We start from the raw sequence: 17,342 nt of genomic DNA on the forward strand, positions 1-17,342 counted from the left end.
AAATATAAAATAAAAATAATAATACTATTGTATTTTGCCCTTCAATTTTAATGTGGTAGGGGGGCAAAATTATACTTTTGCCCCGCTTGGATTTTATCCAAGGGGTCAATTGCCCGCTTTGCCCCCCTTCTCCGACGCCACTGATTATAGTCATGACAAAATAGATAGGTATCATCACAGTTTTTTGATACGCATCCTTCGTTCTTTACTCTACCTATATCGTAGTTATCCACTTCTTTGGAGAACAATGGATTGACATGGACCGGAAATGAAGGAGATGTACATACTGATAAAATCATTATAACTATGATGATACCTAATATCTATTTTGTCTTGGGTATAGGTACTATCTTTTTCAACGCCATTTACTACACACACACACACACACACACACACACACACACACACACACACACACACACACACACACACACACACACACACACACACACACACACACACACACACACACACAACACACACATGAAACGAAACTTATGTTTAAATAGATTACATTCTCGGCATACATAATATTCCGCTTGGGGGCGAACCCAAAAGCGCAACTAGGATCAATTTTTTTGGGGATCTGTATAGGCGTGTAGCCCTCATATTTTGGTATATTTTCAAATGGCTTGTAATAAATACAAATGTACATCAATATTCATTCAACATGATTCACCAAGCGCATGCACAACCCCAGTTATACGTTTAATAATGTGCTTAATAAAATATTTAAATTCTGATCGTTGGAATTTTTAAATATAGGTACTTATAGTGACCATGTTTTCAATATTATTTAGATTTATAAGCACAACATCAGCTTAATAGCCAATAGGTAACTTACAGTAAAAAAGTGTGTTTCTCATATTTTGAAAAAAAAATGAAGCAGGTATAATATTGTCACACGAGTACACGACACTGATTACATAGTACAGTAAATCTATGCATTAGCCAAATTTGAGAAACAGTCTTGCAGCGTACTCGCGGTTCTCAGCCAATTGTATGTCTCGTCGAAGAAAACATTTTTCGCGGCTCTCTATCCAATATACCTATCACATTCGGGGAGGGGGCTAACTTAAGCCCTCCAACACCATGCCCTCACCTAGTTGCGCCCATGACGGAACGAATACCCTACATCGCCCCTCAATAATACTCGCCGGCGACGCCGTTTTGGCCGCCGGCGATCGCCACTGACGCGTCTGCCGCGTAACCGACGAGCTCGTCGCGCAGGTCGTCGCCGTCCACATCCTTGAGGCTGCTGTTGCTGATAACGGTCCAATTGCTGAGCGCTATCGCCGGCGGCACTTTCACTAGACGCGGTCCCCGGGCGCCGGCCCTACCGAGCGGCGCGGACGTGGTAGAGCTTTCATCGTCGTCGCCGCGGCCGCCATTAACTCCGCCGCCACTTCCGGTGCTGTTACAGCTGCTGCCGTTGTGTCGTTTGGCATTTCCGCCCTCCGCCGAGCCCGTCAGCGCTCGCCGCCAACAGTCGGCGAGTCCGGCGCCGGGGACGTGATGACCGCTGCCACTGCAAACGACTTCGTCGCCATCTCCGTCGTCGTCGTCGGCGGGTAGCTCGACGGACGATGTCGCCCGACCGGACACGCGCCTATACTTCGGTCGGCGGTCGTCGGTCGCCGGTTCGGACGAGTCGCTGCGCAGCCTCCTCCGCGCCCACCGCGACGGACGCCGTTGACCACTTCCGGGCCATCCGTCGTTACTACTGCAGCCGCTGTCGCCGCCACAACACCGTAACACCGTTTCCTGTCAGTACACAACAAAAAACACTGTTTCTCTGTTAACATCGCAAGTACAAGTGAACGGAACTGATTAATATAACAACTCTGTATACGTGCGTGCGCATAACGATATAACATCGTTAGATCTACGCGTGAAATGCACTCGAGAGGACTCGTGCTCGAATTATGGTGAGGGGGTGTGCAGGGGGACAGAGCTCCTTTACTAATTAAATTTTTTTTTCTGCGTACCGCCCCAATTATTTCGTACAAACTATAATGCCCGAAATAATTGTTATTAAAATGTGGATTTAAATAATTGTTGTCAATGATGTAATATGATACCCAATCGTTCGATAGAGCTCCTCTACTTAGTTTTTCCTAATTTGAGCACTGGAGAGGACGCTACCCGTGCTGCACGGGTGTAGTCTCCGTCTTGCAAACGCATAACACATGCGGGTGTATCAAATAATATGAGTTCAGCTGAACTTATTTTGTGTCGTTAATCATTAGTTTTTTTTCAATATTTTGATTTTTAACAGAGATATAAATATATAATATGAGCGCTTTTAATTTGTGAAACTTCTACATAATATACTCATATATTGTTTAAAAATTAAAATATCGAAAAAAAATCCGATGATCGAGCGCAGATAATGTTATTAGTTTATTACTTGTTACGTTTAAACTTTATAAATTATTGTTAATATTATAGGTCAAGCCACACTAGTATATTTTAAGCAAATTTGATAAATATTTTATGTTTGTAACACGGACACAACACGTGCATGGGTAGCGCCTTCTTAAGGGACGGGAAAAATATAATATGATTCGTTTATAAATTCAAACTTTGGTCGCCTAACCTTTTAGTTGATATACCTATATACACATCTACGTAATGTATAGAGGGTGATCTGGGGAGGGAAACATATTTACTCACGGGTCTGTTTGGTTAAGCTCTTATAAGTTAAATATACCTATTTAAATTGTGCCATGCTACCGTACATCATATAATCTATATATATAAAAATGAATGTTTGTCTGTCTGTCTATGTGTGTGTCTTTTATGCATTCCTGAACGGCTGGACTGACGTTGATGAAATTTGGTACAGAGATAGATTAGACCTCTGAGCAGAAGATAGGCTAATTTAAAAAGGGAGAGGACCAACCCCGGGAGGTGCTCAAACAGGGATTTTGAGATTTTCGATGGGCATTTTTGTTTATAAATGGTTGGTATGGTTGCCGTTATATTATAAAATAAAACATATTATTCATATACAGTTGGCATTTTTAATGGGTAACGAAGTGCACATGATCAGCTAGTTTATAATAATAATAATATATCGTGTGTAAAAAGAAATCAGTTAGAATAACCACTCAACGATTAAAAACATTAAAAAAAACTATATTATCAGAAGCCCCACAGTTTATTTAAAATATTATTTTTTAATCTTGCGAGAATATATTGATTTTATAACTTTGAAACCAATTTTAATTTATTTGATGACCGATGACTGCAGTTTGTTAATTTTAAGTGCAATTCCCATAATATGTGTTAGTATCGACAATAATAAAATAGAGGGGATCATGGACATATTTAGCTCATCTATAAGTCAAAACCGCCAGTTTAGAAGTTATTAGTCAGTTTTAGTTATTTTATTGGTAATTTTTTTATTATTTTATAAACTTTGCAATTAGTAAAGGAGTAATATTGAGTTGTGTGGATTTTAAAAATCATTACATTTGAGGTAATTGTGCGGTCGACGTTGTATTATTTTAGTCGTAGGTACAAACATAATATTATAGTCTTTTAGAGTGATCACTGTTGTAGGTAGCAAAGATTGATGGATTTAAACAAGAATATATCATAATATATATTTATATATTATGCTAAGCGGCGGGTAGAGCTACTGTGGTCCGGAAATGTCCTCGCACAGGAGGGAAAAGAATAACGTTGATTATCTGTATAATATATTTATGTAAATTTAATACGATCATCAGTTGACCGACATTTCTTATATACAATAAACCTCGTCGTCAACCGTATAAACACACCGTTCCATGCATATTTATTTTGTAAAAACATGGCAGTAGGTAAGTGTCCCCAGTCGAAAATTCTATCGAGTAAAAGCTGCTGTAAAATGTCAGTGCACAGAGACAGTCGTATTACTGCAATGTTTCGCCACAGACGTAATAATTAAATTAAATGTTTAAACTGTTAGCAGTAGTTAAAACACAGAATAGATTAAATTTAAATTAAATCTATTCTGTAATTGTAGTCCCACAATTGATAATACCTAGGAATGTGTGCGTGTCTATACTATAACACTCGTTCTACATTATTCTTTAAAAATGAATTCTAAAAATAATTAAATTTTTTCACGGTAAACGTTAAAACAATCGAAATAGTAATGCACCATTATAGGTACTTAGCGTGTTTTTCTTTGAGTTCAACCCTTCTCAATAAAATCAAAATCGTTCCTTTACGTACCTATTCAATATTCAAATTTACAAACCAACTGTCTATTTTACTAGGTTGGTACCTGTTTTGCCTACGTTAAGATAACAATTTTTATCCACCTACTTCAATAATAACTGACAAATGTGTCTGGCACTCTAGCCAATTAAAATTATCATCCAAAATTCTGTTCGAAAATCAATAAGCTTCTCAAATGATTTCGATATAGATTATATTTTTTATAATAATTGCACCGATATCATTTCACTTAAATGACATAAAAGATTTAATTTGTCTGCTTGATTATCAATTAGTGATCAAGTTTTTCAAAAACTTACGAAAATGTTAAAACTAATAAAAAACACACACACAAATAATAATAAGAAGAAAACACTTGGTTGTAAAACCGAAAAACCGATACATTCATCGCTCCGCTCAGAATTTAAAGTATAAGTATACACGTAAGTAGGTACTATTGCATGATTACATTTAAGTGTTGCAGTGTAAAATTTCACGTCAGTGAACAACAATTTATTGGGTATAAGTCATAAGTTAGTATCAGACAGAAGAAGACGGCACGTGTACAGTAATATGTATTAGAGTACCTACACCTATATATATACGAAGTAATTTAATATAATAATTTCATAATAACTAACAACTGTTTTCAGAATATCTTAATCATACCTATACACGCAGCGTACTTCACTGCTATTTATAGTATATGTAGCATATTACCATCACTAGAATATTATAAAACCTGCAATTGCACTATATAGCTTTCTCGTCGCGTGTAGAAACTTATAAACCACACTAACGTAACCTAAGTAGGTATAAATTTGATTAATTGTTTGTTTATATTAATATTAAGTACACCTGTAGTATATATACTAAATAATAGTTAGTTCCCCGGCGACGGGTCTTAAGGTCCCTGGATTTTAAGGTGTTATATCAATTCGTTTGTGCTTCAAAATAAATGTATTGTGTTGTGTTGGAAAACATTGCTCGTCAGCAATGATTAATAATTTAAAGGTAAACCGCTGTAAGTATATATTGTTATGTACTGTGCACAAACCCTTTAGTTCACTCGAGCAATCACGAGAAGATATATCATAATAGGTAGACTTGTCATTTTAAGACTTATTTCATAAACGTTTACAATAATATTTATAATGCTATTGATTTGATTCTAAAGTAACTAAACCGTTTGAAAAAAATAATAAAAATGTACCTATACCTACGTCAATTATTAGTTAAAAATCTATTTATAATCACGACGTTCGTGGCGTTGGCTATGGTATAAAATGTAAATTGCGAAACATAACGTGGGTGTTTCTCATATTAATAATAATATGTTAAATGATTTACGATTAAAAAAAACACGGACCAATAGGTAATCTATAACTATATTACTGTCTTGTAATGAGCATAATATGTTGCGCGTATATATTACAATAATATTATTTAATTTATTATTATAGTGATGTGTTATACACTTATACGTCATAGGTATTGAAGGATAATATTTTATTCTTGATGTTATTGTAGCCTGAATATTTTGATCTTAACGTAGCAATTTAAATTATACGACTAACTATGAAAATGATCCTTAACAGTATAAAGCAGGTTGCAATAACACTTATGACAAACATGTTAAAAGTTGAGTTTATTATTATTCATCTAAAAACGTATGTATATTATAATATAGAATTAATATAGTATTTTAAACTCCGGTGAGAGATTTTATTGCGTAAGTTATGGTAAAAGATAGAACACTGCCATTTTAAATATTTTGAAGTTTATATTTCGCTTCATAATCAAGTTAAACTTTTTCATAATTTCTTATTACATTATGTTGGTAAAAAAAAATATAAAATTATGATTTATTTGTATTATTATTCGTATAATATTATAGCATAAAAAATTGTTACCAATAATTATTCGTGTATTACTTTTACTGTTTTCACCACATAACTATTTTCCCGTGGTTGAATATAAGTAGGTTTGTGCAATTTAACATAACAATTTAAAGAATACTTTATTATTATGTAACATGAGTTACAGTTAATTTAAATATATTCAGTATTCACGGTCAGGTTGCCGACGAGACATTTCATTTTATTGGTTTTTCAGATTTATTTATTCAGTTATAGCCAGCGTTGCACAAATTTTAAGACTAAAGCCAAAAAACATGGTTATGCACGTAAAGTATATAAAAAAATAAATATAAATATTAGTGGATCACTGAAAATCACACGTTTAAAGTTTTTTTTGTGTGCAACTGCAGATAATAGAATTGAGAGTGATGAATTTAAGAATTTAACTTTATTAATACTATATATTATAATATATTATTTTATTTTATTTATAATAAGTTTCTGGAGGTTCTTTTAAACTTTAACTACAACAGTTGAGTAGGATTTTTGTATTTTAATGGTGATTATACATGGACGACGAATAGAAACAAAACGGGCATGTGACACGTGTTTTTAATTTATTTGGGTTTACTGGACGATGTAATGATGTACAGTTACAATAATAAATAATAATAAAAGTTATCAAATAGACGATATTAATGGTATCACAAATAGGTACACCTACATAATATATTGTGAGTAGTATACTAGTACTTACTACTCGTATAAGTCGTAGTATTACGAAATACTCACTACAGGCGGCGCCAAATGTCCCTGGAATAGGACTACGACTGTATGATAAACATGTAGAAAACAGATTTAACATAGGTAGGTACTAAACGTGATTTTGTACATTTTATGTTCTTGTAACTCATTACTTATTAGTTACTTTAAAATGTATATTCTTATCGAAAGAAATAGCTATATGCCTCTATATTTTGGATGAATCCGCAATGAAACGTATAACATACATACTCGCAGTTTCTAAACAGCGCATTTGTTACAATAAATGATTGTGCATTGTATGTTCTTATAAAATAAAAATTATAAAATCGTTAAATGGCAAAAAAAAACACTGTTATTTTTCACTCCATTACTAATTATAGAGTGATTATTCAAACTTGAATCCGTAAATATTTTACACTGAAAATTTAAATTTAAATTTAATTAATTTGACGTATTAATTCTTTATTAATTTGCTGAAACCTAATATTTAAAATAAGTACCGATATCAATGAACATGTTTTGTCCCTATAATAGTATACTGGTTAATAGTAGCATAAGTTTTCTATTTAAAATCGTAGCCTATACGGTCGTATACACCTACTTATCAATTGATTATTGCATATGGATAGGTATGGAATAAGACGAAAACATTTTAACTGCCTCTTCAAGGTTTTATATTCTATAAGAAAAATTCACGAATTCTCGCACTAAAATATAACGAGTTGTCGATTAATTCAAATTAAAACAACAACACTGTGCTCACCATTTGTTTTTAAAATTGATTCCCAATTCAGGATTTGTTTTTATTACCAAAAAAGCTTTTATAAATTTAATCGTTCCAAAGTTAAAATACATTATTAGATTATACTATAGCTGTTTAAGTAAAATGTACATTAAACAATTTATCATTATTTGCGTTTTCTAATGATAAAAAGTTAAAATATATCCATGTATGATAAATAACTGGACGAAGCAATTCTAAATGAAGTTATGAGTTATTTATAACTAGTAGGTATTAGAACTTATAAATGCTTAAAATGTTAGACCTTTAAAAAAAAGTTAAGTTTAAAATAATTATTGTATTATGTTGTATAATTTTTACTTTTAAAGTAAACTTTACTTTTAGTGTAACTGTGTAAGAAATAATAAACTATAAATGTAATAAAAGAAAAACCGAGAGAAACATAAGAATAATATTCATAGCTTTATATATTTTACGTACAAAATATGCTACTAAAATTTTTTTTTATTAATATTTTTACGTTTAAAGACTCATTAGTCATTGTTTAACGTTATAAGTTATTTTGATTGAATTCGAAACATATTATAATATAGGTACATTATAATAGTGTGTTATAAATCATAATACTTAAAAAAAAAAACTATCTAAGGATATATAATTCGGTTCACAAATACCTCTCTAAGATAAATTACGTGTTAAATTGTATATTATACATACTATCTCAATCGCAAAAATTATTTGAATTTACCCCCTCCCCACAACTGAGTTCGACCCTTTGAATTTTCGTTGGGGGCTCCTTTCTCTCACGTCATCACGTCCTACAATTTTGTGCACCGTACCTAATATATTTGTTTATTGTGTGAAAACCGATCGTAAACGGTTTTAATTTATTTTAACAAAAAAAGGCACATGTTTGATGTTATAAGTAAAAACGAATATCTAAACATAAAATACCTACATTCTACGCTCGATAGAATCTGAAACAAAAAAGCCTCATTTATTAATATATTCATTGAATTCCGTACTATAAGAATAATTAACCATGGCACCATAACAGATTAGTATAACGTTTAAACCTTTAATTAATTCTGAATTATTGGTTTCAGATTTTTTATCTTATATAAACAAATGCAGAGGACAGAGTTAATGGTTTTATACCTATTATGGTTATTTAGAGAGAGAAAATGCGTTTGACTGGTATCCGTTCTATTGGTTATAAACTTATAACTTATTAAATGTACATACAGTCTACATATTTGAAGTCGTACAAAACACAACTACAACAAATAACAATGGATCGAAAACAACGTAATAAATAGGAGTTTTCATCCGTTTAATACGGGACTAATTAAAAATTACGACCCGTGAAGGGTATACAATAGCGGTATTGTCTTGAGATACATTACTCAGATGATTTAAACAAAAAAAACCATTAACAGAGTCTCAAAACTTTTGTCTATGGTTTTTTTTTAGATGATTGCATTTTCGGGAGCAAATATTGCGTGTTTCCTGAATATTATAATGCGGAATATACAACAATAATCAATCGATCGAAATTTAAATACCGAATTGTAAAATATTATTTAATACCTATTGTGAAAATACTAAATTTCCACTCCGGCTGTGCCGTAGGAAGGTATAGTTAACTATAGTATATATATGGACCTAATAAAGAGTATATAAATGGCAGTATCATAGCACATTGGTACCAGATAATACATAGTTGTATTTATGTTTAATAATAACCTCATCATATTATGTTTCCCAGTAAAGTAATTGTTAATGAGTAGTACAATATATATAGGTTACGGCCGTATGGGTATGGCGTATCTACTTTATATAGGTATGGCGTATCTACTTTATATAGGTATATCTAATATTATACTCTTAGCATCAGTCCTATATATTTATATCATAATATACGCGGATCCCACGTCGCGAACCAGTGTTCAGGTAACGTTGGTAACTACTAACTATACCTACATACCTTGAAAGCTCCACGGAATTTCAGTGACATGATATGGTACAGTATTGGATTGATGGTGGTGGACACGTAGTAGAGCACGCCGGAGATGTACGTGGAAATGCCGTACAGCTGATGGAGAAATGGAATGTCCTCCGCGTCCAAGTTACCGGAAGATGCGTGACTGGACCCGAATATTGCGATAAGCCTTTGCGCGTGAAACGGGGCCCAGCAGATAAAAAACGCCACCACGACGGCCACTGAAAATTATCAAACGATTAATAATATTGTTCTCGTTTGATTTATATTTTAAACAGTATTTTTTCTCATACCATATTATGTTGCAACAGAAGCACATATTATATAGGTATAAGCATATTATACAACAGAGGTGCATATTATATTATATTAGCATACGATTTTGCGATTTTCCAAAGAAATATCGCATAACAGTTAAAAAGACCTTTTTAGACTTGGAATATGATTATAGAAATGTCTTACCATCATGATAAAGCGGAAAAATTGCTGAAATAAATTGTACTTGACGATTTGCATTATAATATTATATACACCCACCGATCACTACAACATATATAAGTCTATAACATTTCACATATATATTAAGTGTAGGTAGGTACTAGGTATAAAATTAATATAAACATATTTTTATAAACCTATTATAAACCTCACAGTTCCACTAAAACTTTGCTTACCTTTGTTCGTATAGTTTTTTTATTGTATTTTAATTTCAAGATAATTTATTGTTGTAACTAATATAATTTTCAAACTATTATGAACAAATAGTAAGTTGGTATGTATGGAAAATGGGAATATATTAAGAAATCAGAAAAAACTATTTTTTTTGTTGTATATTTTTTCCATCTTACTGTTCGAGGATTTCTAGATGTGTCTAATTATTTATGTGATATATATAGGGTTGAAAATATACTCATGAAATATTCTTCACACATAATGTTGCTATGATTGTATTGGCAATATATTTATTTGTAAGTTCGTAATAATAAAAGTTTTTGTTTTATTTCGTATACCACTGAAATTAAACAAAATTAAATTAAAACGTACCTATATATCTTCGTATAAAAGTTTACTATACTATAATATTTAAATTTTGAACTAAGACTTGTACAACTTGTTCAACGCCTCAAAAATGTGTAATAATACAATTATGCTGATGAAAAATAAATAAAATATAAATCATATAAATCCGATTATTATTATTATTATTATTATCATATCGTTTAGGTATATTATAAGTATATATCGTTTTAATATATACTGTAAACATTGAAACGATTGCAGATTATAATAATATATTTTATTATAGTATTTGTAATACTCTTACAGATGGTACAACATAAAATAGTTGCAATGCCAATGCTAATTTGATTTTAATATGAAATTTAAAAAATAAAAGTGGATAAGTGGATGTCGCTCTACTGTACAGTAGGTTACAAGTGAGTCACTGTAATGGATGGTATTAAATTTGAATTCAATGATATAATATCATTGTATAAGAAAAAAGATCAGCTCAACTCAGTTCTCAGCTCAAAATAATTTGCTAATTTTTGTGATTTTTCCGTATTTTGTCAATATTTGAACTTTAAATGCTTATAGGTAAATAAAATCTGTGACTAAGGATTTTAATATTTTTCAAATGTCATTGTAACAATATAGTACGAGCCTTGTATTAAATGTTTAAGCTTTTTTACCTAACAAATACATTTTTATTGGCATTCATTGGAAAAAAGACTAATAAAATTGGAAACTGAAAATGTTCCTAAACAATTCAAAACAAATCTAAATATTTTGAAAATTTTATCGTGTATAAAAAATACAAGTATAAACGATCAGTGAAAATTTCATGTATACGCGTCCATTTGTTTTAGAGTTACACCAAAAACCAAAGTCGATTTTGCGTAAAAAATCCCGTTTTTCCTTAATTTTTCTTTTTTTTTTCACGGCGCTTTTGAAAACTACTGTGAACTTTTTACTTTTGACCCCTCAAAGTACCAACTAGATTCACTTTCCTATCAGAAAAGATACTGTTGAAGAAAATCTAAGCAGTTTTACTGTCCTAAAAGGTGATGACAGATACAAAAGTAAAAAAAAAATTTTAAAAAAACACACATCATTGTAAAATCAATACATTCATCCCTCCGCTCAGAAACTAAAAAACAATTTCTAAAATGAAATGAGAGTAAATATAATAAATAGAATAAATAAAAAAAATCAAACAAATAAATTATTTTTTGTATCACGTGACCTTGATCCTTATATTATAGTAGTATAGGTGATATAGAGTGTGATTCGTGATAATATATTATATGTTTTTAAAACAAGAAGGATTGTAATCTTAAACTACTTTAACGATTTAACTAGGTAATAGTTGTGGAAAATGAACGAGTTGTACATTCTGTAATATAATAAATAATATAATCAAGTGCAATAGACAACGAGATTCAACATATTACAAAAAATCCCTTGTTACAAAGTATGAAATTGTAACCAAAGTTCGATAAACACCGTTCACCTACCTGCTAAATTGTTACCTATTTTTTTTAAATCCAAATGATTTCAGTATGGAAATACTTAGCCTACTAAATAAATATAAAAGTATTCAATTATACCTGTATTCGATATTATGAATATCATGATATACTCTATTTGAATTCCCTACTTAAATAAATATACTCATGAGTAATTAAAAAATTAATCAGTAATTACAATAAATACTTGAAAAGTGTTTAAATACTAGTACTCAAATATTTTACAACACTAAATGTACATACGTGGTACCTACCTACTCAATATTATAAAAGTAAATCTATAAATTAATTAAAAATAAGATCGTTCAACGTTTTATTAGTCTTAATAAAATTACATTAACTCCTTTTTTAACACCGAAAGCACTTTATTTTGACAATATCCGTTGTTTTATAGTAACAATTAGTTTCAAAATTGACCCGTAAGATTATGTACTTTGTGCATCACATAAAATGTCAACACATAAAATATACATTTTACGTAGAAATGTTTTTTTTTATTATAACTATTTAGCATTAATATAATTAAATTTCCACCTTCATTGATATCGAAGATTATGAAATGTCAAACTAATTAAATACAATATTATTAACGTAATTTAATAATCTAATGAATATTATCATTTGAAGGGTAGGTACAGAGTAAAAACGCTAATAGTCCATTTCTGTAAATTTTTCAAGAAACCCAAAACAAAGTTTATAGAGTTCTACGCTTCTACCCATCTAATTTTTAAACTACAAAAGACCTTTTATGAGCTATTATTTAAGTAAAAGGTTTTAACTTTGAAAAGTAATAATTGAAATAAATTAAAAATTCTAATGACTAGCTATTATGAAAAGAAAAATATTTCAAAACAAAAAGTATGGAATTCAATCTTTATTCTTTTTTTTTTTTTAAAATAAAAAGATACTTCTGAGTTAGACACTAACCTGTTTTACCTACAATTGCATGGAGTACAATTTTTTTTCACCACTATACCTAACTTTTCCCTTCAATAAAAGCGGACTGAAAGGTTTTTTCACTGAATCGATTTCAACACCGAATATTACTCTTAACGTGCTATCAAATCAAATCATAAAATCAAAATCAATACGAAAGGACTACTACCGTTTTCCCTCTAAACCCTTCATTTAATAATAATATCAATAATAATAATATAACAATAATTTAAATTGTTAGATGAAAATCGCAGTAGTTGATAGTTTGAAGTTTACACTCTAATTTGTTTATTAATTGTAATGAGTTTATCTACTTTTAATTTAAATTAAATAAGTTTATTGTGTTTTATGAATAATAATTGTTGAAATATTCAAATACCTAATCAAAGTCCAATAAATTCTTCAAATATCTGTTAGATATTTTATAATAATTTATTGACCATACAATAAAAGTGACACATTTTAAACATATTATTATTTGTGTTATTTGCGTACTAATTAATAAACAACTGATTAATACAAAAAGAAAAATAATTTAAAATATAATAATTGTATTCCTATAATACTATGGTATAGTATGAATAATATTAAATAAATCTAATATAAACCTATAGGTAGTTGTTGTGAATGAAATAAAATATTATAGCCAATAGAAAATAATTTTAATTCCTGAATTTTATTTAACTATCTTAACTAATCTAACATAGGTACTAATAAATACCTAAAATAATGCTTAAACAATGTGTTAATTTTTTTAATTGAAATACGCCTTTATATAATATTGTGATAGTATTTAAATAATTGTCAATCTAGAATCCTATACCTAAAGGTCAATGCAGTTAAATTCGTACACATTTAGAGTGAATATCTATTTTTATTTTAATACAGTAAAAAAGAAATATATTTTTACTTAGCATGTATTAATTTTAAATTCGTACATTTTATTATAATTATATTGGATATTCTTTAGGTTCAGCACGTTTTTCATGCTAATGAGTGTGTATAAAATATGTGGTGAATGTAGTATATCCCGTAACATATTTATAAGGGTATGTACATTTTTAGTTTATTTTTGTTTATTTAAAAAATATATTTTATTTAGTTTGAAGTATGCTAGTATATTATTTACTACATTTTTATAAAAAAATTAAAATTAAACTTTTATTATTTTTTTCTATTGTGGTTTTGTATGGGTTGTTTCAATGTTTTTCAATTCCATATAACTATTAGAATAAATTCAGAATACTTTTCTATAAATTTTGATGTATAAATATCAAATATTGAATAAATAGTTTTAATATGACTGTAATGGGTATATTTCAAAAAAATTGTTATATACTTTTTGTATTTTAATTTTTCTAAAAAATTAATTATTATAATCCTAAATTAATATTACAATAACTTGGTTTTAGAAAGATCATTACATTACTCGTTATTAATGTTTAAATATATTTGTATCCAAAAACTAGGCTATAGACATAGTTACCTACTGTACAAGTTTAATTAATTAATTTAATTGTGTATACATTTATAACGTGTGTGTTAATATGAAAAACACGTGTAACTGTGTAGGTTAACAAATAATACCTATATTTATACGACTACGATCAAATAAATCGTCTTGGACATAACATTCACAGTAATTAAAAACTGTTATAAAAGCCAAAATAAAGAGGCCATTAGAAATCTTATGAACAAAAACTCTAAAATATAACTCTATAAGCTTTATCGTAATTTATCTTAACAATAAAAGAAACCCAATAAAGATGAAACCGTTTTTATCCCGTGGCATTGATCGATATAAAATAGTTAATGAAAAAAAATAAAGAGATGGCCATACTGAAAACAGTTTGACAGAATATCGCGTATATACATATAATGTTGGTGTATTAAGGTATAGTCTAAGATTTCAAAACTATTTTAGATTAATATATATTGTTATTGCCTATCTATTGACTATTGGTAAGGAAGTATTGCTACTGCAAACGAATTTCGTTCCGATGTAAAATATTAAACAATTAGTAATCCTGTTGAATCCTTTCTATGGGAATCGTTTTTGAAATTCTTTCTCACATTAAGTCTTCGTCAGTAGTTCTTAAACAGTAGGTTTTAGTAGTCTAAAAAAAATTATGCTTGAAAAAAAAAACTAGGTTAAGCAATAAGTTTTAATATAGAAGAGACAGAAGTGGACAAAAGGAGCTTTTCAGCTGTGATCACTGGATGCGGTCACTGTAGAACAAAACATAAATAATATATTATTATATTTTAATTGTGAGTGCGTTTATAAGTATATAATATATATATAAGTACTATATATAAGTATACAGTATTTCTTTAAACTGTGCCACGCTCAGGGGTTAGGTTGGTATATCTAGTACGTACGGCTTATAAATATTGTAGAAATAAGATAATAGATAAGAAAATAATATAATTAAATAAAAGTGTACTAATTAAATGAGATAAATAAAATAAATAACAGTATTAAGTATTAATATAAAATGACAATAAATGTTTATGTGTGGGAAGTAATTGGCGTGTACGACAATTGTTTTAAAATCAATTATTATTATTTATTACTATTTGTTTATTAACACACAAACGGGAAAATTCACATATTAAAAACGCGAATAAACAAAACATGTGTAGATAACATAATTTACAATGCAATAAATTATACTGAAAGACAATGGAAAATTAACTGAATAACAAATACACTTTATCAGCCTCAAAACTAGGTTAGAATTTAAAATGCATGTATAATAGAACTACTTATACCTACCTATAGCTATCAATGGTATATTGTGGCCATATTATAGGATTATACTATTAAGTTGAAAATATTTATTAATTAACCATTCTACGAAAGGTCAGAGATGTGTCAAAAAAAAATGTTAACCTTTTAATAATGTGTAATGTTATATTATATTAATGTTATATTATATTATATGTTATATTATTATCTTCGTAGCTATTAGTACAGGTACCTGATACCATTGATTAAATATACAATTTAATATTTAATCAATGCTGATACGTATATAGCTATTTCTAATGTATATATAAGACATAAGTGTATAACATAAAATGAATTTGTAGTAGGTACTAAAGGTGTGTATATCGCTTATATTAGAAGTTTGAATAATATATAGCACTTACCGAGCATTTTGAGGACTTTCGGCGACGAGTTGGCCCTGTATTCGGGCGACGACATTTTTTTCTCGCCGTGGGTCGATCGTACCGTGATGGTTCGTTTCAATTTGTCGGAGCGCCGGAGGCGAAGTCCGATGAGTGCGTAAAGTACAGTGATCACTGTCATTGGAAGCAAGAAAAACAGCAGCGTGGACAGCGTGAACGACACGGTTGACAGTTCGATGTCTGTGTCCATCAGAGGTATGCTCCGGATATTGCACTGCATCAGTTCCGACGAACCGTTCCACGACGAGACGGTGAATTGCAACGCCTGAGGATTTGACGTTTCGACAGATTTTAGTAGGAATAAACTTGTTATTTTTTCCTATCCCACAGTTTTGGATTTAGCCTCACTCGAATTAGAAAATAAACAAATTAAACTGAGGTTTTTGATTTTAGATTCTGAGTGGAACGATGAATGTATTGATTTTACAATGATGTGTGTTTTTTTATTTTTATTTTTATTTTTTTATTTATTTTTTTATTTTTTTATTTATTTTTTTGTTTTTTTATTTTTTTTGTGTCTGTGTACACGATAAGTAGTCGAAATAATGCTACGATTTTCAACTTCAGTATCTTGTTCGATCAGAAAGTGAATATCGTTGGTGCATTGGGGAGGTCAAAATTTAAATTTCCCAGTAGTTTTCAAAAGCGCCGGGAAAAACAAAAGAAAAATTAAGGAAAAACGGGAATTTTTACGCAAAATCTGTTTTCGAGAAAATCGATTTTGGTTTTTGGTGTAACTTTAAAAAAAATGACCGTGGATGCATGAAATTTTGACTGAATGTTTACATTTCCATTTTCTATACACGATAAAATTTTCAAAATATTTTGACTTATTTTGAGCTCTTTACGGACATTGTCAGTTTTCATTTTTTTTTAGTTTTTTTTCTAAAAATATCAATAAAATTTTATTTGTTGGATAAAAAAGCTTGAAAATTTAATAGAAGGCTCCTAGTATATTGTTTCAAAGGCAGATGAAAAATATTAAAAATCGTTAGTCACAGTTTTTTTTTATAAGCATTTAAAGTTCAAAAAATGACAAATATGGAAAATCACGAAATTTGCAAATTATTTCGAGTTATAAATTCATAAAAATTTTCTTTTAA

General features: G+C 29.6%; 1 protein-coding gene across 4 annotated transcripts in view; it reads right to left on the reverse strand.

Moving 5' to 3' along the window:
* Window positions 1-456: 456 nt before the first annotated feature.
* Window positions 457-17,342, reverse strand: part of LOC100159355 (pyrokinin-1 receptor) — a 65,871-nt gene continuing 48,985 nt past the window's right edge. For 3 of the 4 annotated variants that reach the window (XM_008188007.3, XM_016807048.2, XM_029490905.1), the window contains 3 exons: window positions 16,201-16,504; window positions 9,566-9,801; window positions 457-1,764 (listed from right to left, as the gene is read on the reverse strand). In XM_008188007.3, coding sequence (XP_008186229.1) covers window positions 1,144-1,764; window positions 9,566-9,801; window positions 16,201-16,504 — 1,161 coding nt within the window. In that variant the 3' untranslated portion in view covers window positions 457-1,143. Of the gene's footprint in view, window positions 1,788-9,565; window positions 9,802-16,200; window positions 16,505-17,342 lie in introns of all 4 variants that reach the window. The other variant, XM_008188009.3, reaches the window with a different exon arrangement.

Source organism: Acyrthosiphon pisum, chromosome A2 (assembly GCF_005508785.2).
Source record: "Acyrthosiphon pisum isolate AL4f chromosome A2, pea_aphid_22Mar2018_4r6ur, whole genome shotgun sequence".
Lineage (NCBI taxonomy): Eukaryota > Metazoa > Arthropoda > Insecta > Hemiptera > Aphididae > Acyrthosiphon > Acyrthosiphon pisum.